Source organism: Podarcis muralis, chromosome 8, assembly GCF_964188315.1.
Source record: "Podarcis muralis chromosome 8, rPodMur119.hap1.1, whole genome shotgun sequence".
Lineage (NCBI taxonomy): Eukaryota > Metazoa > Chordata > Lepidosauria > Squamata > Lacertidae > Podarcis > Podarcis muralis.
In genome coordinates, this window is record NC_135662.1 from 10,595,566 (window position 1) to 10,622,910 (window position 27,345).

Genomic DNA, 27,345 nt, shown 5'->3' on the forward strand with positions numbered 1-27,345 from the left:
TTCCTGTTTAGCGGGCGCTGCTATGGTCTTTGACTGGTTGCTGTTGAAGGACCGGGAAGAAATTTTCCTGCATTGGCAGGTTTTGTCTTCCCTGTAGCAATTTGTCACAACTTTGGCGGTTATGAGAGCCAGTGTGGTTTAGTGGTTAAGAGCGGTGGACTCGTAATCTGGGGAACCGGGTTCGCTTCCCCGCTCCTCCACATGCAGCTGCTGGGTGACCTTGGGCTAGTCACACTTCTCTGAAGTCTCTCAGCCCCACTCACCTCACAGTGTGTTTGTTGTGGGGGAGGAAGGGAAAGGAAAATGTTAGCCGCTTTGAGACTCCTTAGGGTAGTGATAAAGCGGGATATCCAATCCAAACCCAAACTCTTCTTATGGCCTTGGACAGAATCCTTTAGTCTTTTCTTCCTTCTTGGTGGGGGGGCGTGAAGTGGTGACTCACCCTTCTGCGGCGGCGATTGCAGGGTCCCCTCTTAAAGGGGTTATATATATGGGTGTCGCTGTCCATACACTGAAAGGTCGTCAGTGAACTACCCTGCTTGCGGGGATATGGGCTGGGCTGCCTGATACACTTACGTCTCGCAGAGCACCCAAATATCCCATTTACCCTGATGTGCCCCAGTTCCCCTGGCTGGGGGGCTGGGAGGGATACACGGCCAAGGCCAAAGCCAAGGTCTTCCTACATTCAGAAGTTTAATAAATTCTTGGCCTAATTTTAATTCCATAATGTTGTCAGAGTCTTTATTCCTTTCTTATGATCCCTGGGGGCTGGGGCTGTTGCGCCTGGTCACACAAAATACCTTCTTTCCAGCAGGTTGGTACACAGCCAACATTTTGAAAAACCAAAAGGATGGCTGGTATCCATCCAAGCTTCATTCCCCTGGAAGATTCATCATAAAAGAACTGTGTTCAGTTACCAGTCCAGAGGTGGAACAATTGTAGTTGCTCTCCCGAGCGCTGTACAGCTCACACAGTGTCCCCGTCCCAGCAGCAGACAAGGTGAGGAACCCACATGACTCGTCCTTCTCACACTCTGAAAGGATAGAAAGACTCCTTGCATTTAACGTTGGCCAATGGAAACAGGCGTCTTCCACAGTTTAAGTTGGGTGAATGTAGTCTGTTTGTTGAGGATGTCAACTGAATGGGGCACCGCTCCAGCAACTGCACTGGCTCCCGTTTGTTTTGGAACATCAAAACTACAGTGATCAATAAAGCGTCAAAATCGAGATGTGGAAAATATGGAAACAACGAGGAGAGGCAGGATTGAGATGTAGAGATCCAGAAAGTGGGGAGCTCCAAAAAATTAATAATTATAATCTGGACTATAATTTGGTCTTTTTTATTTTAGTTTTTTATTTTAATTGGAGTATTATGATTGGATATACAGTGGTACCTCAGGTTACATACGCTTCCCAGAAATAGTGCTTCAGGTTAAGAACTTTGCTTCAGGATGAGAACAGAAATCGTGCTCTGGCGGTGCAGAGGCAGCGGGAGGCCCCATTAGCTAAAGTGGTGCTTCAGGTTAAGAACAGTTTCAGGTTAAGAACGGACCTCCAGGACGAATTAAGTACTTAACCTGAGGTACCGCTGTATTAATTGGATGCTTTTCATTGGAAAATCAATAAAAATGATTAAAAAAAAATACAGTGATCAAAACCTTTCTCTAGACTGATGCTCTGAGACTTTGCTGCATAACACAGAAAAAGAGATCATCCTGCCTAGGAGTCCTGGAAGATCTTCTCCTTGCCTTGCAGGCCTCCCTTCCACCCCTGGCCTGGGTCACAGGGTTGCCATATTTTGAAGAAGACACAATTTCCAACTTCTACTTTTAACTCGGAATCGCTATGACGACTCTCATTTTACACACCCATGAAAAAGAGGATGTGTCCTGGAAAAAGAGGACACATGGCAACCCTAGCAGAGAGGGCAGGGCCCTGATTGGCTCTAGCAACAAAAGCTGAGGCTGCAGAAGAGGCTGCTGAGGCTGTCTCTTAGCGCAGACCCAGGTCACTGAGCCTGAGCTTCCACAGCTGCCAGCCGCCATCGTCAGGACTGGAAGCAACAGCAGAATACATGTTCTATTTTATTCTCTTGCCAGTTCTGCTCTTTTAAATGTGCTTTTTATATTTCACTTCCTTTAATAATGTTTACTTTTGAAATGTGGTAAAAATGTGGTATTGTATTCTCAGTTGTTTTCTGGGTTTTTCTCCCCATTGTACATCCTTTTTTTCTATTTCTAGATGCATTTTTATCTGTTACACTTAGCACTTTTACTGTAGTTTTTATGTGTCCATATTAATACAAAAGAAATAAAAATAAATGCTAACTTGGCTGCATTAAATAGGCACTCTGTAGTTGGCCTGGTTTTATTTTGAAATCTTTAAGGTGGTATTTTAGCTTCTGGTGAATTACGTTGCTTTGAATGTATACTTTATATTTGACTTTATTCAGCAAAATTTTACTCTGGATTGTTTTGTTTTATGTTTTAATATGTTGTAAACTGCTTTGGATTCCCCCCCCCTTAAAAATATGAAGCAGTATAGAAATGAAATGAATAATAATAATATGCAGTAAGATGGGCACTAGCAGACAGACAGACAGACAGACAGACATCTGAGCAGCTGGGGGAAAGGACTTGCCCCATCATTAATGGCCTTCTTCCCTAGTACTTCTGATGCTGCCAACCTCACCCCATTAAACTATAATTAAAGTAGACTGTTAGGGCCCTTTGGAGTGAGACCAGACTAGAATTAGGTGTGCATCTGAGAGTCCCAAGGAAGGAAAGTTCTCAGAAAAGTTGGAACGTTTTCCCAAACTGATTTTTGCAAAGAAGAAACGGAAATCCACTCTCTTACCTGCCATGCACTGTTGGAGCACACTCTCAGGTTCTCCTGGTGTGGTTTTGGATCCAATCGTTTCTACCTCTTCTGTCGTGAAGGAGAGCTTGGAAGCAGGAACTCTCTCAAAGCGCCTGAAGACTGAAACAAAAGCAGATCCAAGAACAGTCATATTTGATCATGACCCGTCCGTTTTGAAGCACACATTTCAGAATGATGTGAAGGTCTTTACAAATTTAAATTCTGTGTGTTCTTTGGAGATCCAGATAGCTCGGTGGTGATAGGGTGGGGGATCAAGAATGAGAGATTGGGGACCCAGATCCACCAACCTGTAATTGGCTACATACATGCTTCTGAGAATATGGATATCTGCTGATTAGGTCAAGGGCTATCTCAGCTTTGATGACACCTATAAACAGTTGGATGAGTTTATGTGAAATCCAGCACTCATACCTGCATAATAATAATAATAATAATAATAATAATAATAATAATAATAATTTATTATTTATACCCCACCCGTCTGGCTGAGTTTCCCTAGCCACTCTGGGCGGCTCCCAAACTAGCATTAAATACAGCATTAAATATTAAAAACTTCCCTAAGACAACTTCAGATGTCTTTTAAAAACAGGATAGCTGCTTATTTCCTTGACATCTGATGGGAGGGCGTTCCACAGGGTGGGCGCCACTACCGAAAAGGCCCTCCGGTTCCTTGTAACCTCACTTCTCGCAGGGAACTGCCAGAAGGCCCTTGGCGTTGGATCTCAGGGTCCGGGCTGAATGATGGGGGTGAGGACGCTACTTCGGGTATACAGGACTGAAGCTGTTTAGGGCTTTAAAGGTCAGCACCAACACTTTGAATTGTGCTTGGAAACGTACTGGGAGCCAATGCAGATCTCTCAGGACTGGTGTTATGTGGTCCCGGCAGCCACTCCCAGTCACCAGTCTAGCTGCTGCATTCTGGATTAGTTGCAGTTTCCGGGTCACCTTCAAAGGTAGCTCCACGTAGAGCACATTGCAGTAGTCCAATGCTATCAGATATGCCAGTTTAATGCTACTGGAGATGTTCATTGAAACTTCTGGAGAAAGGGACTGCCTGTTAAACACTATGGGGATTAGAGGAATAGGGCCTCCTAACAACTGTCCGCACCCTTAACAAACGACAGTTCCTAAAGAAAATGATAACATTTCATCACCAGACAAGTAAAAGGTATAATGGCTCCTCCAGAATAACACATTCCAATGGGTGTTGAATTCACCACCATATAAAGGCTGTGGGTTATTATATTTCCTTCCAACAAAGCAGGCCTTTGCCTGTGAAACTTCATACCACAATAAATGCATTCGGTTCCAAGAGACTTTGGGACTCTTTCTTGCTTTTCTTGCTACTACAGATTACCTAACACAGCTACTTGCTTGGAATCTGTCTCTTTTCTACAACCTCTCTTAAATGAATGCCAGAAATTACATTAGGAGCGTGTTGAGGCAGACATTCAAGAGAAGAGCGGTTGCCAGCTTGGCCTCGAAGGATAGGAGATAGAAAGCGAAATTAAGCTCTCATTAAAGCAATTTAGGCCAATCACTTCTTGGCCCTCAGGATCAAGTCTTGCCAGACTCCCCAGCTTTGCCTCATAAAAGAAAGAAAGAGAAAGTCCACACCCTTTGCCTGAAAAGCCATGCCTGGGAATTAGAACTTTTAAAGGTGTGAGAAGTAACAGCTTCACTCAAGAGACCAGAGATTTCTGCATCATTGTTATGGCTGGCTTTGAATAGCCCTTGATCAGCAATGCCAGTCTGCCAATCACTGATAAACTTATTTACCTCACAACAGGCCTTGCATCAGAGGGTACACAGACAGCAAAAATATGTCAATGAAGGATATAGAAGCTACAGCAAATCACACATGCTACAGTTCCAAAAATTGATTTTACTATTTCTTTCAGTTGGGACACGGGTGGCACTGTGGTCTAAACCACAGAGCCTAGGGCTTGCCGATCAGTAGGTTGGCGGTTCAAATCCCCGTGACGGGGTGAGCTCCTGTTGTTCAGTCCCAGCTCCTGCCCACCTAGCAGTTTGAAAGCACATCAAAGTGCAAGTGGATAAATAGGTAATGCTCCGGCGGGAAGGTAAACAGCGTTTCCATGTGCTGCTCTTGTTCGCCAGAAGTGGCTTAGTCATGCTGGCCACATGACCCAGAAGCTGTCTGCAGACAAACGCCGGCTCCCTCGGCCTCTAGAGCGAGATGAGCACGCAACCCCAGAGTCGTCCGTGACTGCAGTGGCGTAGCGTGGGGGGTGCAGGGGGGGCCGGCCACACCGGGCACAACATCTTGGGGTTAGGGCAAATCCACAGGTTAGGAGGCACAAATCCACGGGTTAGGGGGTGCAAATCCACGGGTTAGGGGGCGCAAATTACTTGCCTTGCCCCGGGTGCTGACAACCCATGCTACGCCACTGCGTGACTGGACCTAACGGTCAGGGGTACCTTTACCTATTTCTTTCAGTTAGACCAGGCTTGGCCAAACTTGTCCCTCCAGCTGTTTTGGGACTACAGTTCCCATCATCCCTGACCACTGGTCCTGTTAGCTAGGGATGATGGGAGTTGTAATCCCAAAACAGCTGGAGGGACAAGTTTGGCCATGCCTGAGTTGGACCTAAATTCAAGATTTAAATTCAGATTTAAGATTATACTACGAGGCATCTTGCCTATGCTGGATAAAAGATTGGGTCAAATTAGTGAATAAGGAGCTACTCGACTTGGAGGGCTTCGATAACAGGTTCGGCTGGCACGCCTATTTGTGGGGAGGCAAGAGGAAGGTACACAAGGGGTTTGAGAATCATATTTTTAGGGGGCCAGTTATTGAGACATGGGAAAGATATAAAAACATATTAGAACCTAAAACTCCGCGCTGGCTCTCACCTCTTGAAATGATGAGTGTCAAGAAAATCAATATGAGAACGGATTGGGCAACATATGGTCAACTGTTAATGAAAGAGGATGGGAAATGGAAATTAAAGCCATATGAGCAGATTAAAGAGCATGTATATGATTGGTTTCAACACCTTCAAGTTAACGAGCTGTTCAAAAAAGAGATGAAAGAGAAAGGATGTGCGGATAAAGATTCAAAATTCCAGACGGAGATTATAAATAATGATGTGAAAACAATATCTAAAATGTATAAGATGTTGTTGGACTGGAATCTGCGAGACGAGGAAGTCAAAACTGTGATGAACCGTTGGGTTAAGGATGTGGGTTACGATATACAATTTGAGGACTGGGAGAATCTATGGAAGGATGGTTTGGATTTTACGGCATGCATAACGGTAAAAGAGAATGTCATGAAGATGTTCTACAGGTGGTATATAACACCAGTAAAACTATCGAAAATGTACAAAGTTGACAGCAAATGTTGGAAATGTCAAGAGAAGGAAGGCTCCTTTTACCACATGTGGTGGGAGTGTGGGAAAGTGAGAGAATTTTGGGGGAAAGTATATACGGAGTTAAAGAAAGTGCTAAAATATACGTTTAGGAAAAAACCTGAAATATTCCTGTTAGGGATATTAGGGAATGAAATAAAAAAGAAAGATCATAAATTTGTATACTATGCAGTCACAGCAGCAAGGATAACCTTAGCTAAATTGTGGAAAAAACAGGAGATGCCAACAATAGAGGAGTGGAGAACAAAATTAATAGACTACGCGGACTTGGATAGGATGATGGGAAAGATAAGATACTTAGGAGACCAAAAGTTCATTAAGGAATGGGGAAAATATGTAGATTACCTGGAATGTATTAGCAAAGGACAAATTACGCTAAGGGGATTCAGAGAAGCACTGTGAAGAGACCAAGAGTTATTGTTTAATAAAAATAGAGGAAAAGAAATGTATAACGACAATACAAAATAGGAAATGCTTAATTATGATTTTTATTACGGAAGATTTACGGACGAGCTGAAGGAAGCCCAGAAAGAGACGACAATGTAATATTGTAGGTGAAAAATCTTTTATTGTGTATATAGCATACTTCTTATGTATTTTGCGGTGTTTTTTTTTTCCTTTGCGGGTTGTAGGTGGATTTTTATGGTGTTTTTTTTCTGTGGTGATGTATGTTTGTACTGTTTTTATTTTTTCTTCTTTTTTTTCTTTTTCTTTTTCGAAAGCTAATAAATATTCATTTGGAAAAATAAATAAATTCAAGAGGAACAGAGGGATGAACAAGCAAGTCAAACGGAACAGGTAAGGCTTACTTGTCTCTCAGCCTGCCTTCCACCAATCTATGTTGCTTCAATCAAAAGGCACCATTTTATCATTTTAGGGGATCTGCTGCAACTCAGTGGTAGAGCATTTGCTCTGCATGCAGAAGGTGTCATGTTCAATCCCCAGCACCTTGAGGAAGGGCTGGGAATGTGTCCTTTCTGAAACCCTGAAGGTTAACTGCCAGTCACCAGTGTCAAAGCGATGATTCTTCGACATCAGCTTCGTTGGACTGGTCGTGTTGTGCGAATGCCTGATTCTTGTCTTCCAAAGCAACTACTCTATTCCGAACATAAAAATGGAAAGCATAATGCTGGTGGTCAGCAAAAGAGGTTTAAAGATTCTCTCAAGGTAAATACAAACAAATCCAGTATAAACACTGACAACTGGGAAACACCGGCCTGCGAGCGCTCCAACTGGAGAACAGCCTTTGCCAAAGGTGTCTTGGGCTTTGAAGACGCTCGAACTCAGAACAAAAGGGAGAAATGTGCTAAGAGGAAGGCACGCTTGGCAAACCATCACCATGATCAACTCCTGCCCAGAAATCTATGTCCCCACTGTGGAAGGACGTGTGGATTCAGAATTGGTCTCCACAGTCACTTATGGACCCACTGTTAAGACCATGTTCATAGAAGACAATGTTACTCAGCTACGAGTGGAAGAAGAAGAAGAAGAAGAAGAAGAAGAAGAAGAAGAAGAAGAAGAAGAAGAAGAAGAAGAAGGGCACTGACTAGCAGCTCTCCAGGATTTCAGACTCAGCCCTTCAGGTTCATCCACACTTCTTTTTGGTCTGAGATTCACTCTGCTTGTCCCATGACTTCTAGGCATCAGCCCAAGCAGGTTTGTTGTTGATGATGTTGTTGTCCTGCCACTTGCCCTGGGAAAACTCACGGCTTAGCTCTGATCAGAACCAACATCAAAGTGTAGAAAAACTAGATGGACCAAGAGTTAGGATTCCTGTGTTCCTGCCTACTTTAGAAAGACCTGCCACTCCATTCTTCAATTGTACCCCCCTTCTCCTACTCCTAGTGGCACCTGCTGTCTTCGTCCTCCGATACCCGAGCATTAGAAAAACCCGAAGAAACAGGTAACAATTCTGGGTCTGCTACACATTGGAGCCTCATGGCGAGAACCGCCAGGAGGATCTGAGCAAAAGCGACACCACAAAAGAAAAGTCAGGGAGATCAACCTTTCCAAAGAATCATTTGTCTCCTCAAAGCAAAACCAGCCCACACTAATCAGAAACAAACGGTCATTGTTGTCAGCGCTGCGGACGGCCACAGGTGCTTTTAATCAAACCCTCATTTCTGCTTGGAAAGGGAACCCCAGGTTTGAGCCAGGAACAGAAAGCGGGTGGAGGGGAAGAAATAGTCCCATATCTGAAGCCAGGCAGAAATAGGGATGCAGACTTTAAGAGGAAGCAGTATTAATTATTGCAAGTCGTCGTTGCCTGTGCAGCACTTCTTTCATTCTCAAAGCTCTTCATAATTTTCATCGCATTTTCACAGCAGAGAAATCAGCAGAGACTGAATTTTTTTGTTATTGATTGATTGATATTTTATTATAACAACAAGAGAAAGCAGAGATAAATAAATAAGAGATAGAGTAAAAGGAAAAACCAACTGTGAAAAAGAAAGGTGCAAAAGTACTACGACAGGTAAAAATCAATACATTTCCATACATTGTTCTATAAGAGAAAAATGATGTTGTACTCCTGATACAGAGATAAGCTGTGTGGGAATGTACATTTTAGAGGACATCTAAAGGCAGACCTGTATCAGAAAGTTTCAAATGTTTGGTGTTTTATTGTCTTTTTATATGTGTTGAAAGCCGTCCAACGTGACTGGGGCCAGATAGGTAGGGTATTATTATTATTATTATTATTATTATTATTATTATTATTATAGGTAGGGTCTGGCTACCCAGCCAGATAGGTAGGGTATTATTATTATTATTATTATTATTATTATTATTATTATTATTATCATCATCATCATCATCATCATCATCATCATCATCACCACCACCACCACCACCACCACCATCACTGTGCAGATCTACAAGTCTGGGAGAGAGGCTCAGGGGTCAGCAAACTTTTTCAGCAGGGAGCCGGTCCACTGTCCCTCAGACATTGTGGGGGGCCAGACTATATTTTGGGGAAGAAAAATGAATGAATTCCTATGCCCCACAAATAACCCAGAGATGCATTTTAAATAAAAGCACACATTCTACTTGTAAAAACTCCAGGCAGGCAGGCCCCACAAATAACCCAGAGATGCATTTTAAATAAAAGGACACATTCTACTCATGTAAAAACACACTGATTCCCGGACCATCCGTGGGCCGGATTTAGAAGGCGATTGGGCCGCATCCGGCCCCCGAGCCTTAGTTTGCCTACCCATGGAACTGAATGGACAAGCCAAGGGGGGTAAAGACACAGGAATTTGCATCGTACCAAATTAGACGATTGTCAACACCAAAGGTGTCTAACCTCTTTGACCAGAATATCAGCATCCTCTTCTTGTTCCCTTTCCCAGGAACTGATAAGCCCACCGCCGCAATATTTCCACAGCAAGGGGGAAATGGGAGCAAATAGGAGCAGCTGACCTACATCACTTTGAAGCCACAGACATCCCTCCTCTCTGAGTGGCTAAAGCTGAAGTTTAAGTGGCCGCCGAGTGGCTAGCAGACTCACATACCCACCATTCGTAGGGACAACTGCTTTCATTTCCAGGTTCCGCCTGCATGGGATAAAAGCTTGTCTGGTCCACTCACCTGAACACTGGGAGTCTGTAACTGGGCCATCTGTTTCGGTCCAGTCCAATATGTTTCCAAGGCTATCCATGCAGAAAGATTTGTTAGTAGCAGGGTCTTCAAAGGAAGGCCTGTACTGACCGTTTTCCTCACACCGCACAGCTCGTTCATCCCTTTGGCAGTCAGTGACACCTTATTTGCAGGGAAAGTTAAAGGGAGAGAGAGAGTTGGTGTGCCATTTTGTGGAAGGGATTCAAGAGCACCCCGTTAATTTAGGTTTGTACGATTAAAGTGGGTTAAAGCTCTCTATTGCCCTAGTCAACATATGCAGAATGAGGTGGTGCAGTTCACTGGTAGACGTCTTAGGAGGTATGTAAAATCAAAACAGGTCCTAAAGCTGAGGCTCCAATACTTTGGCCACCTCATGAGAAGAGAAGACTCCCTGGAAAAGACCCTGATGTTGGGAAAGATGGAGGGCACAAGAAGAAGGGGACGACAGAGGACGAGATGGTTGGACAGTGTTCTCAAAGCTACCAGCATGAGTCTGACCAAACTGCAGGAGGCAGTAGAAGACAGGAGTGCCTGGCGTGCTCTGGTCCATGGGGTCACGAAGAGTTGGACACGACTAAACATCTAAACAACAACAACAAAAATCAAAACAAAACCTTACACATCTGAAAGGAAGGTTTACTAGAGCTCTCTGTGTCATGTGCTAGTTTATCTTATGCAATGAGATTTTATGTGGGGGATTGTTGAACAATATGACGTGTGGTCCGACTGGCTACAATCCAGAATTCTACATTAAGATTGTTCAGTTTGGTTGTATATGGGGGTTTTTAAAGTTTTATTTAACGTTTATGACTAATTTGCTATGTTGCAGTTATGCATATTTTTTCATGTTGTAAGCCACCTTGAGCATGGTTTGAACTGTGGAAAGGCGAAATAGAAATAAAACTATGTATGTATGTGCAGTCTCATTCTCTATCATAGAATCAGTCTTCTACAAATATATTGCTATAGGTTTGAGGGATAAGTCTGGATGATATCTTTCCTGGCCTCTTTCTCTTATATCTACTGACGTTTAGAAAGTAGTAGAAAAGACTGCTGAACTGGTCAGACAAGTTTCTATGTAAGATAATGGCCTTGGCTGGCCAGTTAAGTACCTTCATTCACATGTCCTAAGAGGCTGCCATAGAGACAAGTTTGGTGGGGCTTTTCCCATCTCAGCTGGCTGGATGCCACACCATCCTAAGATGGAGAACAATAGGCCAATGGGTTTTTGTGTGAGTGAGTCTGGCTGATGCTGGAAGCTGGAGACACAGAGGCATGTCTTGCCTTGTGCTGGACCTAAAACTGTGTCTTGGGGCTTCGCTGGACATGGGGAGTCCAGATCTGTTAGAGCATTCGTGTTGTGAGCCTCATCCTTAGCCAATGCTCAGGTTGTAATATATGTGTCAGTTTGCATTTCTTAGTGCAGAAAGTATTGATCTGATGTGTAGAGATCTTTCCTCTTCTGGCTAATTCAAGAGGGCTCTGGAAGCTTCTCCGTGTGAAAGAAGCAAGTAGAAGGTTCATGGTGTTTGGGTTATTCCTTCAGAGAAGCTGAGTACAGCTGGCTTAAACTCTTATCTCTTTCAGTCCAGGTCATGCTGACTATAAAAGTAGGGCCAGAAGGAGCCTAGGTTTCACCTGTCTGTCTGTCTCTCTCTCTTTCTTTCTTTCTTTCTTTCTTTCTTTCTTTCTTTCTTTCTTTCATCTCTCTTCCTTCTGGTGTGGTGTTCTGTACACAGATAGTTTTAAGGTTTAGTCTTATTACAAGTTATTGTAAGTTTAAGTTAAGTCTGCTGCAACTGGATTTCTTATGGACTGTGCCAATCCTGAGTGTATTGGATTTGTGACCGTTATGCTCATTTGCCTTCAGTAGCAGCGAAGCTCCACTGGATGAAATATTGACTGCCTCTGGTCTATTTTGGGGGGAATCCTGCAACATGTTTAAGTTTTTACTCTGTTAACAATACACTGGAATCTACTCTGGATCAATGTTGAGTAGAATTCTATGACAATATGTGCCATTGGCATTCATTCCAAGGAACAGAATGAACCCCTGAAATTGGAAATTGATTGGGGTGCATGCAACAGTATATTTTCAGCCTGGAAACCAATATTTTCCCAATGGAAAGATACAGAACGCAGATTTTCCCAGACCCTTACAGTGCTCGGCTCTGAAGGCTCCAGCAGAGACAGTTGTTTTCCCGAGAGGACATCTGATGCAGGAGGAACTTCCTGCTTGATCTTGATAGAATCCAGAGGGGCATGGAAGGCAGCCATCGTTCTGGAAGGAGGTGCCTGGAGGGCAGACCACTGCAGAGGGGAGAAAGGATGTGTTATTCCTATGGAATCCAAGGATAATTTTAAATTCAACCAGAAGTCACAAATGTATATGCATGGGAACCATGCTGCGGCATCTGGAAGTCTGTAGCTCAAAACTAGCTTTACCTTAAAACTAACCTTTGCAACTGATTTAACGATAAATTATCAACATTTAGAATAATAAACACAATAACAACAACAACAAGTAGTAATAAATAATAAGGCATTTCATTTCAAGCAGTAACATTTGCCTAACATGCTCACTTAGCGACTTATCCTACGCTTTACAACAAAAGTTTGAAATACCCTTGATATCCCTGTGAGGAATGTGGAAGTTTTGTCTCCTCCAAGGATACATGTGGACGTAGCAGAAATAGCACAGCTTCATTTGCGCTTGCTTGGGCTTTAAAAAAAATATAAATGTCCAAATTATAGGCTCCTAGTTTTTCCTCACTCTTTATTTAACATTTAAGAGGGCTGAAACAAGGAGGGGTGCATAATTCACTTTTGGGTGGGTGGTGGGGAGAGAGGTCTCTTGCAAAAAAAAAGATCCCTATTCCAGCAACAAAGCAGGGTGAAAATATTCTCACAGGGAGAGAAGAATTCTGTTGTCACACAGCCAAATCTGATTAGCTGTATAGCACCATGATGTCAGTATACTGGCAATGGGAACACTTGCTGTCTGGCTGATGCAGCCAGCAAGAGCCCTGTTTTTTGGTTTTTCAAAAAAAAATATGTGCCAATTCAGCTGCTGAGAGTTGATCACAGGCATTTTGCTGCCAGAGATGGGCTTGATAGTTTCTCTCTCTCTCTCCCTCTCCCTCTCCCTCTCCCTCTCTCTCCCCTCCCACTTTTCATGTATAAAAGCCAACTGGACCGGTCATTGAATATTTCAAAGTTGGTTAGAGAGCATAGTGCTGATAATGCCAAGGTTGCAGGTTCGATCCCCACGTTGGACAGCTGCGTATTCCTGCAATGCAGGGGGTTAAATTAGATGATTCTCACGGTCCCTTCCAACTCTACAATTCTATGTTTCTAAAACTTTGTCCCCCAGCAGAGGAAAATGTCCAGAGATCTCAGGAAAAAAACAGCCGGGGGGTTAACCTCAGAATCTGCTGTCTGGGGCGGTCACTTCACATTGCCTAATGGTAGGGCTGGCCATATAAGAATGACAGTGAACAGGGGGGAATGGTATGAAATGATAACACCAATAGCAAGGGCGAGAGGTCTCTCAAATAACATAAAGTCACCTTCTTTTAATTGAATTTTTTTATTGTGTACAGTGATACCTCTGGTTGCGAACAGGATCCATTCCGGAGGCCCGTTCACAACCTGAAAAGAATGCAACCTGTGTCTGCGCACGCGCGGGTCGCGATTCACTGCTTCTGCGCATGCGTGTGACGTCATTTTGCGCATCTGTACAAGCAGCGAAACCCAGAAGTAACCCTTTCCGGTACTTGTGGGTCGCCACGGGATGCAACCTGAAAACACGCAACCTGAAGCAAACGTAACATGAGGTGTGACTGTATTTTAATTCTGAAAGTTTCTATTTTTACCTTTGTGTGAACATTTTTGGCATTTTTTGGAACTGAATGGTATATATATATATTTTAAAAAACTGCAATACTCAAAATAATATTTCTAAAGCCCCAACCCAAACCCAAACCCAATCCCAGCAACGCCTTTGTGCATGAAAAAAGTTAACTCGCGAAAATTCAGCTAAGTCCTACCACTGTGGTCTCTGCTCAGTTCTCTGAAAACGTGAACTGGGTGTGTTTTTATTTTCACAACCTAAAGCATATTGTGATTCTGTGAATTCTTTTTATATGCTAATGATGGGGAGAGGAGGGGGAAATCCAAGAAAAATAAGTCATCGGGTCATCTCCAGATGTCAGGAACTGAAGTTTCTACCTGGCAAGGCCTTCTAACTTTATATGTGAGTTTTGCGCTGGCAAGATCTCTGGGACTGAATGTCCTTGAAGCCTTATTTATGCCGAGAGCTGTTGAAGAAGGGGAAAGGCTGGAATGTCCAGGTTCCCAAATGTTCTGCATGTACACATGGCCAACAACACACTCAGTTTGCTGTCAGAAGGAAGAACTGGGGGTTTTTGACAACACTGAAAGAAATGTGTCATCGATGGACCACAGCAGCGCTCGAACTCATGACCTCAGAGATATGACACAGGTACTTAACCTGTACCCCAAGTCCAACAGCTGGAGGACAAGCCTTGTCAGTGGGATATGAATGCAAGGCCATCGTATTGGTACCAGCCATGAGAGTTATGCTCTCTGCCCACTCTCAGAAGCTACCTTTGATGGTGACTTCGAAACTACAATCCAGAATGCAGCTGCCAGACTGGTGACTGGGAGTGGTCAATGGGGCCATATAACACTGGTCCTAAAAGATCTACATTGGCACCCAGTACATTCAGAATATTGGTGCTGACCTTTAAAGTCCTAAATGGTTTTGGCCCCGTATACCTGAAGGAGCATCGCCACCCTCATCATTCAGCCTGGGCACTGAGGTCCAGCTCCGAGGGCCTTCTGGCAGTTCCCACATGGCAAGAAGTGAAGGTACAGAGAACCAGGCAGAAGGCCTTCTCGGTAGTGGCATCCACCCTGTGGAATGCCCTCCCATCAGATGTCAAGGAAAGAAACTACTATTTTCGTAGACATCTGAACACAGCCATTTCGGGAAGCTTTTAATGTATGATGTTGTTGTTGTGCCCCTGTATTTTTGTTGGGCAATCCAGTCGGATGGGCAGGATATTAAAAAATATTACTATTACTATTATGATTGCCTGTTTGTCAGAAACACAGTGGGGAAGGCGCTGTGCCTAGTGCCAATTCCCTGGGGCCCTGAGTGCCCAAGAACCCACCAAATTCCCCATGAAGGGGCTGGGCACCCACAATTTTTGGCACCAGGGCCATGCATGCTGCACAGCACCCACAGCCCACAGTCGCAGGGCCAAGGTGGCATTCCTGGCGCTATGATATTCAGTCCCTGCTTTTGGGCTTCCTTTGGGCATCTGTTTGGCCACAATTAGACCAAGATGCTTTGCTAGGTGAGTTGCCTTTGGCCTGATTCAGCTAAGGGGCTCTTCTTATGGTCAGAGTAGGTCAGGCAATATTCCCTAACCATCTTACATATGATGGCCTGGACCTTTAATCACTGTGTATAAGAGGGCAGTGCTGGATTTAGGGTGTGCAGGAGATTTCGCTTCACAGGGAGCCGAGCTGAGGGGGTGAAGAAGAAGAAGAAGAAGAAGAAGAAGAAGAAGAAGAAGAAGAAGAAGAAGAAGAAGAAACTATATTTATACAAGTACCAACTGAGAAGATCCATAAAAACAATGCTATCAAAAGGAATTACAGTCATACCTCGGGTTACAGCCACTTCAGGTTGTGTTTTTTCGGGTTGTGGACTGCCGAAACCTGGAAGTACCAGAATGGGTTACTTCCGGGTTTCGGCAGTTGCACGTGTGCAGAAGTTCTAAATCGCGCTTAGCACATGCGCAGAAGCGCTGAATCACAACCCACAAGTGCGCAGACGTGGGTTGGGAACGCTGCGGGTTGTCAACGTGCATCCAATGTATTGTGAAAATAAGAAATATTTGGGGTGGGACCAAATTTTGTCCTCACTCGGGACACCATATTATCCAAGTCTCTCCCTGAAGAGGGAATTTGCATGATAGGCTACAGCAGCTCAAATTGCTTCTTCTGCATGACTGCTGAAGTTGCAAGAACCCTGTCTTCTCATCTGGCTACCTTCCCTTTATATGAGCTTTGGGGTCAGGCTTCCTCGCAGATCCGAGCAACAAGCAGAACTGGGTTTACAGCCTCTGCCTTTGCAACACTAAAGACCAGACAACGCAGGAGCCTAGTCTGCCATATTTCTCAAGCCCTTTTCAAGCATTATCCACGGGAAGAAGTGGGGCTGTGCATTTGCACCAAAGGTCCCACCTTCAACATCATGCAACACCATGCAGTCCACTGCTCCCACCCCAGACATCTATGCTTCGATGCAGACATATTCAATTCTTTTCGCACAGGCTTCCGAGAGATTGGGGTCCCACACCTTGGAGAAATGTGGATTTGCACAGCTTTTAAGAACACCGAACACCTTCCCGAGTCTCTCAATCATTTGTTTTCATTGTCTTCCTGTAAATGTCAGCCATCTCCTCTATCTGCTCCATCTCAGCTTCCCGACATGTCAACACACTGCTTTAATCCACATCTGCTTAGTGATCTGCACCATTTAGCACCATGTGCTCCTTGATCATGAAATGAGTGTTCCTTTCGTTGATGTCTTACCATACGCCTCTTCAATTTTCTTCCCCGGCATTCAGTATTTTAATTTTACCATTTTACACTATTTCTTTTGACACAAGCAGGACACAGCTCTCCTTGGGCTCACAAAAGGCTAATTTCCTAATATATTTAAAGTATGGATTATGAAAAGCTCAAGGCTGCTATGTGGAAACAAAGCAAATGGCATGCACCCAGCAAATGACTTGAAAAAAGAATCTAAAGTCTTGGACACCTCTCTGTTTAATTCTTGGACGAAGAAGGGCCTGAACTCTAAGCCCTTTCAAATAAAGTTGGCAACAAATTATTTAAGCATTAATCTGTCAGTTGCACCTCTGGGAAGTAGAAGAAGGAAGCAGCTTTGAAGGTAGCCAAAGGAAGGCTGATCGCTGAAGAATTGATGCTTTTGAATTATGGTGTTGGAGAAGACTCTTGACAGTCCCGTGGGCTGCAAGAAGATCAAACCTCTCCACTCTTAAGGAAATCAGCCCTGAGTGCTCACTGGAAGGACAGATTGTGAAGCTGAGGCTCCAATACTTTGGCTACCTCATGAGAAGAGACTCCCTGGAAAAGACCCTGATGCTGGGAAAGATTGAGGGCACAAGGAGAAGGGGATGACAGAGGACAAGATGGTTGGACAGTGTTCTCGAAGCTACTAGCATGAATTTGACCAAACTGTGGGAGGCAGTAGAAGACAGGAGTGCCTGGCATGCTCTGGTCCATGGGTTCACGAAGAGTCGAACACGACTAAACAACAATGGAGCTCAGAGAAGAAATGTTTCTGAACTTTGCTCAGAAGTGACTGATAACTGCAACACATTAAGAAAACAAACAGATAGAAATTAAGATGGACCATACCACATCCTTGGAGACTTGGGGCAACTTCTCCAGCATTGAAAACCTTCCGGAAGCCACTCCTGCATCCCAGGCGGACTTCAGGAGATGTGCCATCCCTGAGGAAACTGATGGAAGTGTCTGCTTGGAATTGCTCAGGGCCCAATTGGAGGACAAAGCCGCCACTCTTGACCAGTGCCTCAAAGCGCCCAACGAGATTGTCCCCAACCATTGCTCTTTCTATAAGGAAATGAAATACAACAGGGCATTAAAGGAGAGGTTGGTGGGAGAAGAGAATCAGGGCTCAATCTTCTGCACCATTTGCAACACACGTGTTTGTAACACAGGTTTCCATAGACGAAAATATGTCCAGCAGGATTTATAACTCGGAGATCCCAAAGCAATTATTTCAGAAAACAAGATAAACAAGTCTAATCAACAGTTGAGTTCCGTTCACCTTGAAATCATTACTCCATATGGAAAGATGGGACACCAAGATTGTTATTCGTTCATTTTCTTTTTATGATATTTTGATAATAATTCTTTGTGTAGACAGTGAACAGACTCAAATTGTCCTCATGGTGGTCCAGAGGAACTTCTAAAACAAACATTCAATACGTGTCTAAACACCACTTGCTCTTTGATACATAGGATATACTTGATACACACAAACATACACATATAGCTGCTTCCCCACAGAATCCAGTCCAGATGCATAAATGTAAACACAAATAGATAGCAGAACTGGATACTACACATAATCATTCCTCCCAAAGCCAGCTTTGGGAGATGTTTGCATTTGGTCCTCATTAAGAAAATGGGGAAGACAGATATACAAAGTCCAGGAGATTCCAAAATGGAAAATGAATGCATGCAAAATTTCTGGGAAAAGAATGACAGAGCTGTTGATGGGGTCTGGCACCTAATCCAGGCAGTAGCATTAGTCTGAGGGAAGCTGCACTTGGAATTTATGGCCTGACTTCATGATAGCCATCTTCAAATATCTCAAGGGCTGTCACATGGGAGATGGAGCAAGCTTGTTTTCTTGCTCTGGAGGGTAAGACCATAACCAATGGATTCAAATCACAGGTTATTCTGACTAAATATCTGGAATAACTTTCTGATGGTAAGAGCTCTTCGACAGTTGAACAGACTCCTTCGGGAGGCAGTAGGACTCTCCATCCTTGGAGGTCTTTAGGCAGAGATTAGATGGCCATCTGTCATGGATGCTTTATGTCAGGGAACTGCCATCGGCTCAGAGGCAAGAGGGGGAAGGGGAGATGGATTACAGAGAGCCTCCAAAAATCTTGGGAAGCAGCACTTCCTCAACGGAGGAAGGAAGCCACGCCTCTAGTGGAGAAGAGCTGCAGGGCTCGGAGGATGCAAGGCAGTGCCAGGACACCTTGCCTGAGCAAAGCAGGGAGGAGGGAGGTCCCCTTTTACCCAAGCCTTCCTTGCGCAGTAGGCTTTCGCGCAGAGAGGGGAGGCGTCGCCTAGGGGTCAAGAGGCTACTTTGCTGGGGAAAGTTTAAGGACCGCCCACTCTCAGATTCTGCTAGTGATTGAGCAAGACATGGAATAGAGGCGTTCTGCATTGTAAATGTTTAGCACCAATAATAAAGCCTTTGAAAAGACCAGTGAGGGATCTTGCCTGATCACTCTCGAGCAACCACACCGATAGGCATAACACTTTAGATTCCTGCATTTCAGGGGGTTGGAATGGATGACCCTCGGGGTCTCTTCCAACTCTACATTTCTGTGATTCTATTACTTTTAATGGATGGATAGTCTTTTGCTTGTGTAAGACCATAGGGTCCTTCTAGGTCTGCATTGTCTACAGTGACTTTGTCAGTTGCACCAGACCACCAACTGATGGCCCAGTTCCCCATGTTATACACTACAAGTGCTGGTGCTATTACTGTTGGTCTCCTCCCAGTGCTGCCACTCCCATCCCAGTAGCTTATGCCTCTGGGAATGTGGAACTAGATATATTTTTGTTAAAGGCCGATTAGAAAGAGCAGAGGAGGAAAACCCTCGGTGATGATCATATTTAAGCACGATTCCGTCCCAAGTGGATAGTTAAACCAGATTTTCCTCTGCAGTGTCAAATTTCAGGTTGGTTTTTTCCCCAACATTCCCTTAGTTCCAGGGAGAAACTGAAAAAATAACAATCAACAACCTCACAATTTTCCTGGCAGATTTCTAGCACACGTCTATGAATAGGGAGACAGGAATCATTTTGGAAGAACGGGACACATTAACAGCTAAACCCACCAACGTTGTGCAAATCTGGAAGCGAAGCAGCTGGGACTTCCTCAAGAAAAGCTCTCCAGGTGATGTTCACTCCTAGACGGTCAGCAGCAAGGCACTGGACCAGCACAGAAGAATCATCGCAGACAGGAACAGACACCAGGTGTCCAAAAGCATTTACCTTAAGAAGAAGAAGAAGCCAAATGTTTCGATGCATGACTTTTCCACCTGCTGGGTGTATTATAAATGTGTAGATCATGGTGTACAGCTTCCCGGTCATGTGGCCAGCATGACTAAGCCGCTTCTGGCAAACCAGAGCAGCGCACGGAAACGCAGTTTACCTTCCCACCAGAGTGGTACCTATTTATCTACCTGCACTTTGACGAGCTTTCGAACTGCTAGGTTGGCAGGAGCAGGGACTGAGCAATGGGAGCTCACCCCGTTGTGGGGATTCGAACCACCGACCTTCTGATCAGCAAGTCCTAGGCTCTGTGGTTTAACCCACAGCACCACCCGCATTCCTTCTGGTAACTAGGCTATATGACAAAACACCAGAAAATTCCTGTGTTTTCTATCACTGCAGCATGTAAACAAGCTGCTCTTGCAACTTCCTACCACAGGAGAGCAAATCCCTCTTTATGTAATAATTACCGCTCATCCATCTAAGTGATGGGCAGGGTTTGTGACCCAGCGTGGGCTTCCTGAGCCTGAGTGACACCCCTCCTTGCTTGCTGGCCATCGCTCCGCCCCCTCCCCATTCAGCCAATCAGCTGTTGGCTGGGGGGCGGAGCGAAGTCCAGGTAGGGCAGGCTCCAGCCGCCCATCTCTCCAGTCTGTCTTTGGAGAGCAACAGGTTGTGAAAGGCTATCCTGCAAGTTTGCAGACTGTTCACGGCTTTGCTGGTTGGACCTGATGGGAGTGGTAGTCTAAAACATCTGGAGGGCATGGTTTGAGGAAGCAGCTGGAGGGAATGAATGGGATGCTGAACCAGTTTTAGCCAAAACAGGGTGAGATGACAATCCTACCAGCCTTCCCCATGAATTCTGAAGCGCTAAACAAGGCACATGCTAAAATAAGGCAGGCCAAGTGGAAAACCTTTTATGTGACTTGGCAATCGTCAATATAATGACCATAACGCACTGGAATATATATCCTTCTACGTTTTTTGAAGCTGCCCAAATGAGCTAGGTTTTCCGGTGCACATTTGTTTTCTTAATTATCCCAAGTTCTGGAACAGCAGATGTAAAGGAAGAGGGGGAAATGTATTTCGCAATGCCCCTAAAAGTTAGTTGGTTCCACTGCCAAACTTGACAAAGGTTGGTTCTTTGTAGCGTTTAGCTGAGGATCGAATTAGACACGATGAGGCACTTCCTCACTGGATATTGGGAAAGGTGATATTAGTTTACTTGTGCACTGACCCGTTCACATCCACACCTATTTAAAGCACCATTATATCACATTAACATTCATGGTATCCCTCAGAGAGCCATGGGTATCACAGTTTGCTAAGGGGGCTGAGAGTTGTTAGGAGTCTCCTGGGACAGTTAGGAAACTAGGGATCTGTGCGACATTGTTGTGCAAAATTCAATCCTGGACCGACTGCAATGGCTGCCAATCGGTTTCCAGATGCAATTCAATGCGCTGGTTTTGACCTATAAAGCTTAAACAGCTCAGGACTGCAATATCCTTAAGAATCGCCTCTCCCCAGATGAACTGACCCGGGCCCTGCAATTATTATCCAAAGTCCTTAGTTGTGTGCTTCCTCCACGAGAGGCCGAGAGGACAGCAACACAAGAATGGGCCTTTTTGTGGTGGCTCCCTGTTTGTAGAATGTTCTCCCCAGTGAGGCTGGCCTGGCATATTCAGTACATATATTTAGACACCAGGCAAAAGTATTATTCTCTCTCCCCACTCACACACCCCGGCATTGGCATTTTAAACTGGGGGCAGGGAGAAGAGATTGTTTTGCTTGTTATTAGGTTACTGTATGTATTTTTGTGTTTTTGCGCTGTAAGCCACCTTCTGATTCCTGGATTTTTATTTTGTGTGTGATCCTTGAATTAAGGACGGTGTATCAAGTATCAATAGGGAAGCAGGTGGCGCTGTGGGTTAAACCACAGAGCCTAGGACTTGCCGATCAGAAGGTCGGCGGTTCGAATCCCCGCGACGGGCTGAGCTCCTGTTGCTCAGTCCCTGCTCCTGCCAACCTAGCAGTTCGAAAGCACGTCAAAGTGCAAGTAGATAAATAGGTACCGCTCTGGTGGGAAGGTAAACGGCGTTTCCGTGCGCTGCTCTGGTTTGCCAGAAGCGGCTTAGTCATGCTGGCCACATGACCCGGAAGCTGTACGCAGGCTTCCTTGGCCAATAAAGCGAGATGAGCGCCGCAACCCTAGAGTCGGTCACGATTGGACCTAATGTTCAGGGGTCCCTTTGCCTTTACCTTTATAAATTAAATAAATAAATACGTTGACCCTTGGATTGCCTTGGAAAGCTGCTATGAATTATTAACTTAAAAATGGAAAGTGTAATGCTGGTGGTCAACAAAAGAGGTTTAAAGACTCTCTCAATGCCAAAACTAAAAAATAAATAAATTGTAGTATAAACAACTGGGAAACCCTGGCCTGCGAGCGCTCCAGTTGGAGAACAGTCTTTACCAAAGGTGTCATGGGCTTTGAAGACACTCAAACTCAGGACGCAAGGGAGAAACATCCTAAGAGGAAGGCACGCTTGGCAAATCCACACCGTGATCAACTCCTGCCCAAAACCAACGTCCCCACTGTGGAAGGACGTGTGGATCCAGAATTGGCCTCCACAGTCACTTACGGACTCATTGTTAAAATCATGTTCATGGAAGACAATCTGACTTGACTACGAGTGATCACCAAAAAAGAAGACGGTATGAATACCTGAATATGACAAAAGCCACGGGCCTTCATCTCATCCAGAATAAAGATCTGGAATGCCTCTAGCATCTTGGAAAAGTCTGGACCACAGATCTTCTCAGGAGGCAAGACGAGTTGGAAGTGGGTTTGAGTTTGAACGCTCTGGAACGGCTGGAGCCCTTGAAGGAGAACAAAGGAAACCAGTGTTATACAAAACACTCAGACACATCGCCTGTCCTCTCTATTATTATTTTACACACATTTTTCAATCTCCTCATCAATGGGGGCTTTGGGGGGAGAAGCCAAGAATTCAGACTGGACTAGCAGCGGGTGACTAAGACAAAACCCACCTTCTCTCTCATTATCCATATCTAATGCTGGAACAAAGGCATTTCACATGCAAACCTGTACACCTTAGGAGATATTTGCACCCTAAAGCTGATTAATTTTCAGGAGGACTAATGTGTAAACTAATGTGGAAATGTGGAGAAGTGAACTTTAGGCTGGAAAAAATGAGAAACCGGCACTGACGGATTCGTTCATCCCTAGTGCTAAGAATCCAGCTGCCCACTAGCTGAGGGTTACACCCCGTGGCGTCATCCTATTACCAAAAGGACTTCCACCTGCGCTATGGAATTTCACCTCTCGCTCCTCTCTCTATGAGCATCAGCCCAAAAATGCTCCAGAGGGTCAGGAGGGGGACCCAGAACCAATTTGGGGGTTGTAGAAGAATAGCAGGGAGAGGGAATCCCATTGCGCAAGCAGACGTCCTTGCGCTAACAGATTGACTTGGTTGGATCCAACCCATAATTTCTCCAGAGGCATCTAAACGTATATATTAGTCTGTGCACATTTTAGGCTAATTTGTACATGAACCTGTGTCCCAAGTTCATTTAAGTACAGTCATAGCTTGGTTATCGAACGGCTTAGCTGCTGAACAAATTGTCCCCAAATGCCGCAAACCCGGAAGTAAGTGTTCCGGTTTGCAAACGTTTTTCGGAAGCCGAACTTCCAACACCGCTTTTGCTTGAGTGCAGGGAGTTCCTGCAGCCAATCAGAAGCCGCACCTTGGTTTTTGAATGGTTCCGGGAGTCGAACGGACTCCCGGAATGGATTAAGTTCGAGAACCAAGGTACCACTGCACCTAGCAAAAGCGCTGTTGGACACAGAGGGACTTGCTTCTGAGTAAAGATGCAGAGGACAGAACTATAAAAGAGATCAGCTTAGGCTGTTTTGTTCTCATACAGGTTTAAAAGGTAGATTCATTACAAACACAGCCAAAAGGTGAATTGAGATAAACTGCACGGGAGGGGAAAGTCCATTCAACCTGATATGCAAATGCAAAACGCATGTCTTCCGCTGTTATATGCGGGTCACAACTCCTTTCTATTCAAGAATGTCGACATGCCCAGATGGTTCATCACGTGCAGCCAGAAGGGTTAGTGGTGTGTGCCAAGATTCAAAAAAAAAACCCCTCCAATATTTGCTTTTATTCTTCCAGGGGCGGGGGGATGACTCAGAATGCCAAGTGGCTGGGAAGGCAGTAAGGATAGCAATAAACCTGGAGGACCAATTGCTTCCAGCAGCAGCAGAAAAATAAAAATAAATCTATATACAGAAGTCACCAAATTCTGGAGATTACGTGAACTGACAGTAGCTGCCAAGTTCAAACATCTGGTGCTCATCTGTTTAGCTCAGAGTAAGCACCTCCATCAGATTCGTCCAAAGCTTGGAGGCAAATCTCACTGAAGTCACTAGATCTTAGTTTCAGGCAAACACATTGAGGACGAAGGGGTTGAGGTTTTTAGGAATTGGCGATTTTGGAGGCCACCGGCTAATCATTTGTCCCTCCCGTGGCAGTTCAGGAGTAGCTACAGACCCAAAGCGACTCTTATTAAATCCTCTGATTTTCCACAATGTTGTTCATTTGGAAGGTGGAGGTACTAAATGCAGGGGGAACAATTAAGGATATTGGGCCACATCCAAAAATCAGGCTGGAGCAACACAGCTTCCTCTTCCATCTGCTCCTGTAGACTTCTAAAACATTAGCAAAGGGAGCGATCTTAAAAGATAGTGGACTGGATCAAGGTTTAAGTCGTACTTAGAGTAGACCCACAGAAATCAACGGGACTTGAATTCAGTGTTACTCTAAGCAATAGAGGCTAGTCTGTTGTGATTGTTAATATTATGCATGTGGAAGCTGCTGGATGAATTAAAACTGACTCTTGCATTGAAATAGAAAATCTTCAGTCCAAAAATATGGTTTGAAAGTTTTACTCACGGAGTTTAAAACAACTTAAAACAATGAAAATTGCATTGTTAGTTGCATAATTTGTGGGTGTCTTCGCTTAGGGGGTGACATTTGGAGTGCTCCCCGCGCGCGACTCCCAAGCCTACCCCGAGCCGTCGGGGGAAGGGGTACTGTGCAGCTTTGCCAGCAGCATTCCCCCCTTCTGCCTTCATTTTGACAGCTTGGGGGAGGCTTGGGAGTCGCAGGCAGGCGACACGCCGAATGTCCGCCATGGGCGGCTCGCTCCGCCCCTGGCTGCAGGGTGCGTGCACCACTCCGTGAACCCGAGCGGCTATCCAGTGCCTGGGAGAGCACACTCTGTTGGGATCGCCGTTTGACCAAGCTGATAAAGCTCATCTTCCTCCAGCCGAGTCCCCCAACGTGATTGGCGACCTGAGCCTCTGATAAGGCTCCATGCACATCCCCCATTCAGCAGAGAATCAAAGCAGCACACGGAAGTGATGAGATTTATGGCTACATTGCAAAGAGTTTTATTGCCAACTACGCAGACCAAAAACACATCCTCTCTCTGTGAGAGCAGAGAGCAACTGAACAACAAAGGAACAGGAAACCAGTACGTCACATCCGTCTCCCGTCTCCCGTGAGACTTCCAACAGTATGGAATGTGTGGAATGTAAACAGAGTCTTGTGACTCCAAAGCACTGCTCAGTGGCAAACGGAAATTGACATCCTCCACACCCCACCACTCTCGGAAGCGTGCCCATCCTAGGTGTCCTCTTTTATTTGTCCCCATGTCCGTTTCAGTCTGTTGGTTAGCTTTTCTAGTAAGGCTGTTTCCCGTACGACTTCGTACCAGTGGACCACGGTCACTCCTGACAGGTCTCTGCTCCAGAATCCCACAAACCCCCTCAATGCAATCAAAAAAGAATGGGAGCACGACATAGGCTACAAAATAAACCCTACCCAATGGACTAAAATCTAGCTTTTTCATGGCCATGCTGAATTCTCTACTAGCCACAGCCCAGCAGAACCTCCGGCCAAGTCAGCAAACTCTTAACTTCTGCACTTACTCTGGCAGATCTGGGAATGGGCTGGATCTCCTAGCCAGAGGCCAGTCTCCGTATCACAGAGCAGCAACTCTTCTCCGACACTGTGGAAGCCTGGAGAGCAAATCACTTGGCATTTCTGAGTTGTCGGAGCATCATCGGAGACATCGCAGAAAACGCCACCGTTGGTGACATAAGGGGCATCAAAAGGCAGGTGGCACCGAGGACCTAGGAAGGACATTGTCAGCAACAGTTACACACAAGTTGTCTCAAATCGAATTACGAAGCCGTGGGTGGCAAAAGCAGCTTAGCGATAATTCAGACCAAAGGCAAACTTTGAGAGAAATGCAATCAGATTTCCTAAAAGGGTTCACACAATGTTAACTATGCACAGGACAAATCTTACGCCATCTTATTAACAGACGAAGCCCAAAAATTACACCATGGACTGTGATCTGAGCTAATGAGAAATAGCCTAGATGAACAAGAATGATATTGTTTTCATAAATGGATTAATCGCCTTCCATATGCGAATCTCAAGGTGATGTACAAGCTACAATAAAAATGGCATAAAAGAGTAAAAAACCATGGACAACAGCAATTATTTATTATTTTTTTAAAAAAACACTGATGATGATAAAGTAACCATGCTTCACCCTATCTTCAGGGTGCTTTAGAATCTAAAATTGTGTACGAGAGAGAAAAAGTCCTGCTAATTTTTACAGCAGCTCCCAGTTCTTGCACATTCTTGTATCATTTAGGCCTGCAGGAATAGCGTTTTTGAAACATTTCCACACGAGAAGATAATCCCTTACAAACAAAAAAAGGTAGCAGAAGAATGAGATGGCTTATCAGGAACACGTCTCCCTGTTGTGCTAGCTTTCATCTTGCGAGGATCCATGGGAGAGCATTCAGAAACGTGCTCTCTCCCACCTAACCTTTTGCAGGCTGCAGTGGTACAGTTTACTCAGCCGCCTTATCATTTTTCCATCCCATTCTCCCTGCATCTGTAGATCAATACTTCTTTAATTTCCTCTCCTGGCAAATGTGCACAGCGAGTGGGGATGTGGGTGGTGGTGTGTGTACTAAGATACGTGGCGTTAAAATCCCCAACATGTACAGCAACATGAAAATGCTGGATTTTCCTAACTAGGCTAGATGCACGGAGCAAAATGACCATCGGGGGAATCTCCCTCATACGGAACTGATTAGTTTAATGGAAACCTCATTGGACGCAATGGGCATTCCACAGTTACTACTCGTCTATCTTAAGATGCCTCTTGTGATAAAGAGGATGGGTTTATTGTTCTTTCCCACCCCAGCTGTTACATCTGCCGACAGCCCGTGTTCCCATCTTCAAGTCACGCCCAGAATTGCAAACAGGCTTTTGCCTCGTTACTGGCTTTCTCCTCAGAGTAAGCTGGAAGAAGAAGAGTTTGGATTTGATATCCCACTTTATCACTACCTGAAGGAGTCTCAAAGCGGCTAACATTCTCCTTTCCCTTCCTCCCCCACAACAAACACTCTGTGAGGTGAGTGGGGCTGAAAGACTTCAGAGAAGTGT

At 44.8% G+C, this 27,345-nt stretch overlaps 1 protein-coding gene across 1 annotated transcript in view; it reads right to left on the minus strand.

The window, feature by feature from the left end:
* Positions 1 to 27,345, minus strand: part of TG (thyroglobulin) — a gene marked incomplete at its 5' end in the record, with an annotated part of 174,890 nt that overhangs the window by 110,653 nt on the left and 36,892 nt on the right. Inside the window, 8 exons of the mRNA XM_077933621.1 lie at positions 918 to 1,033; positions 2,856 to 2,978; positions 9,866 to 10,036; positions 12,056 to 12,205; positions 17,378 to 17,593; positions 19,627 to 19,783; positions 22,509 to 22,663; positions 25,806 to 26,009. Of these exons, the coding sequence (XP_077789747.1) occupies positions 918 to 1,033; positions 2,856 to 2,978; positions 9,866 to 10,036; positions 12,056 to 12,205; positions 17,378 to 17,593; positions 19,627 to 19,783; positions 22,509 to 22,663; positions 25,806 to 26,009 (1,292 nt within the window). The remainder of the gene's footprint in view (positions 1 to 917; positions 1,034 to 2,855; positions 2,979 to 9,865; positions 10,037 to 12,055; positions 12,206 to 17,377; positions 17,594 to 19,626; positions 19,784 to 22,508; positions 22,664 to 25,805; positions 26,010 to 27,345) is intronic.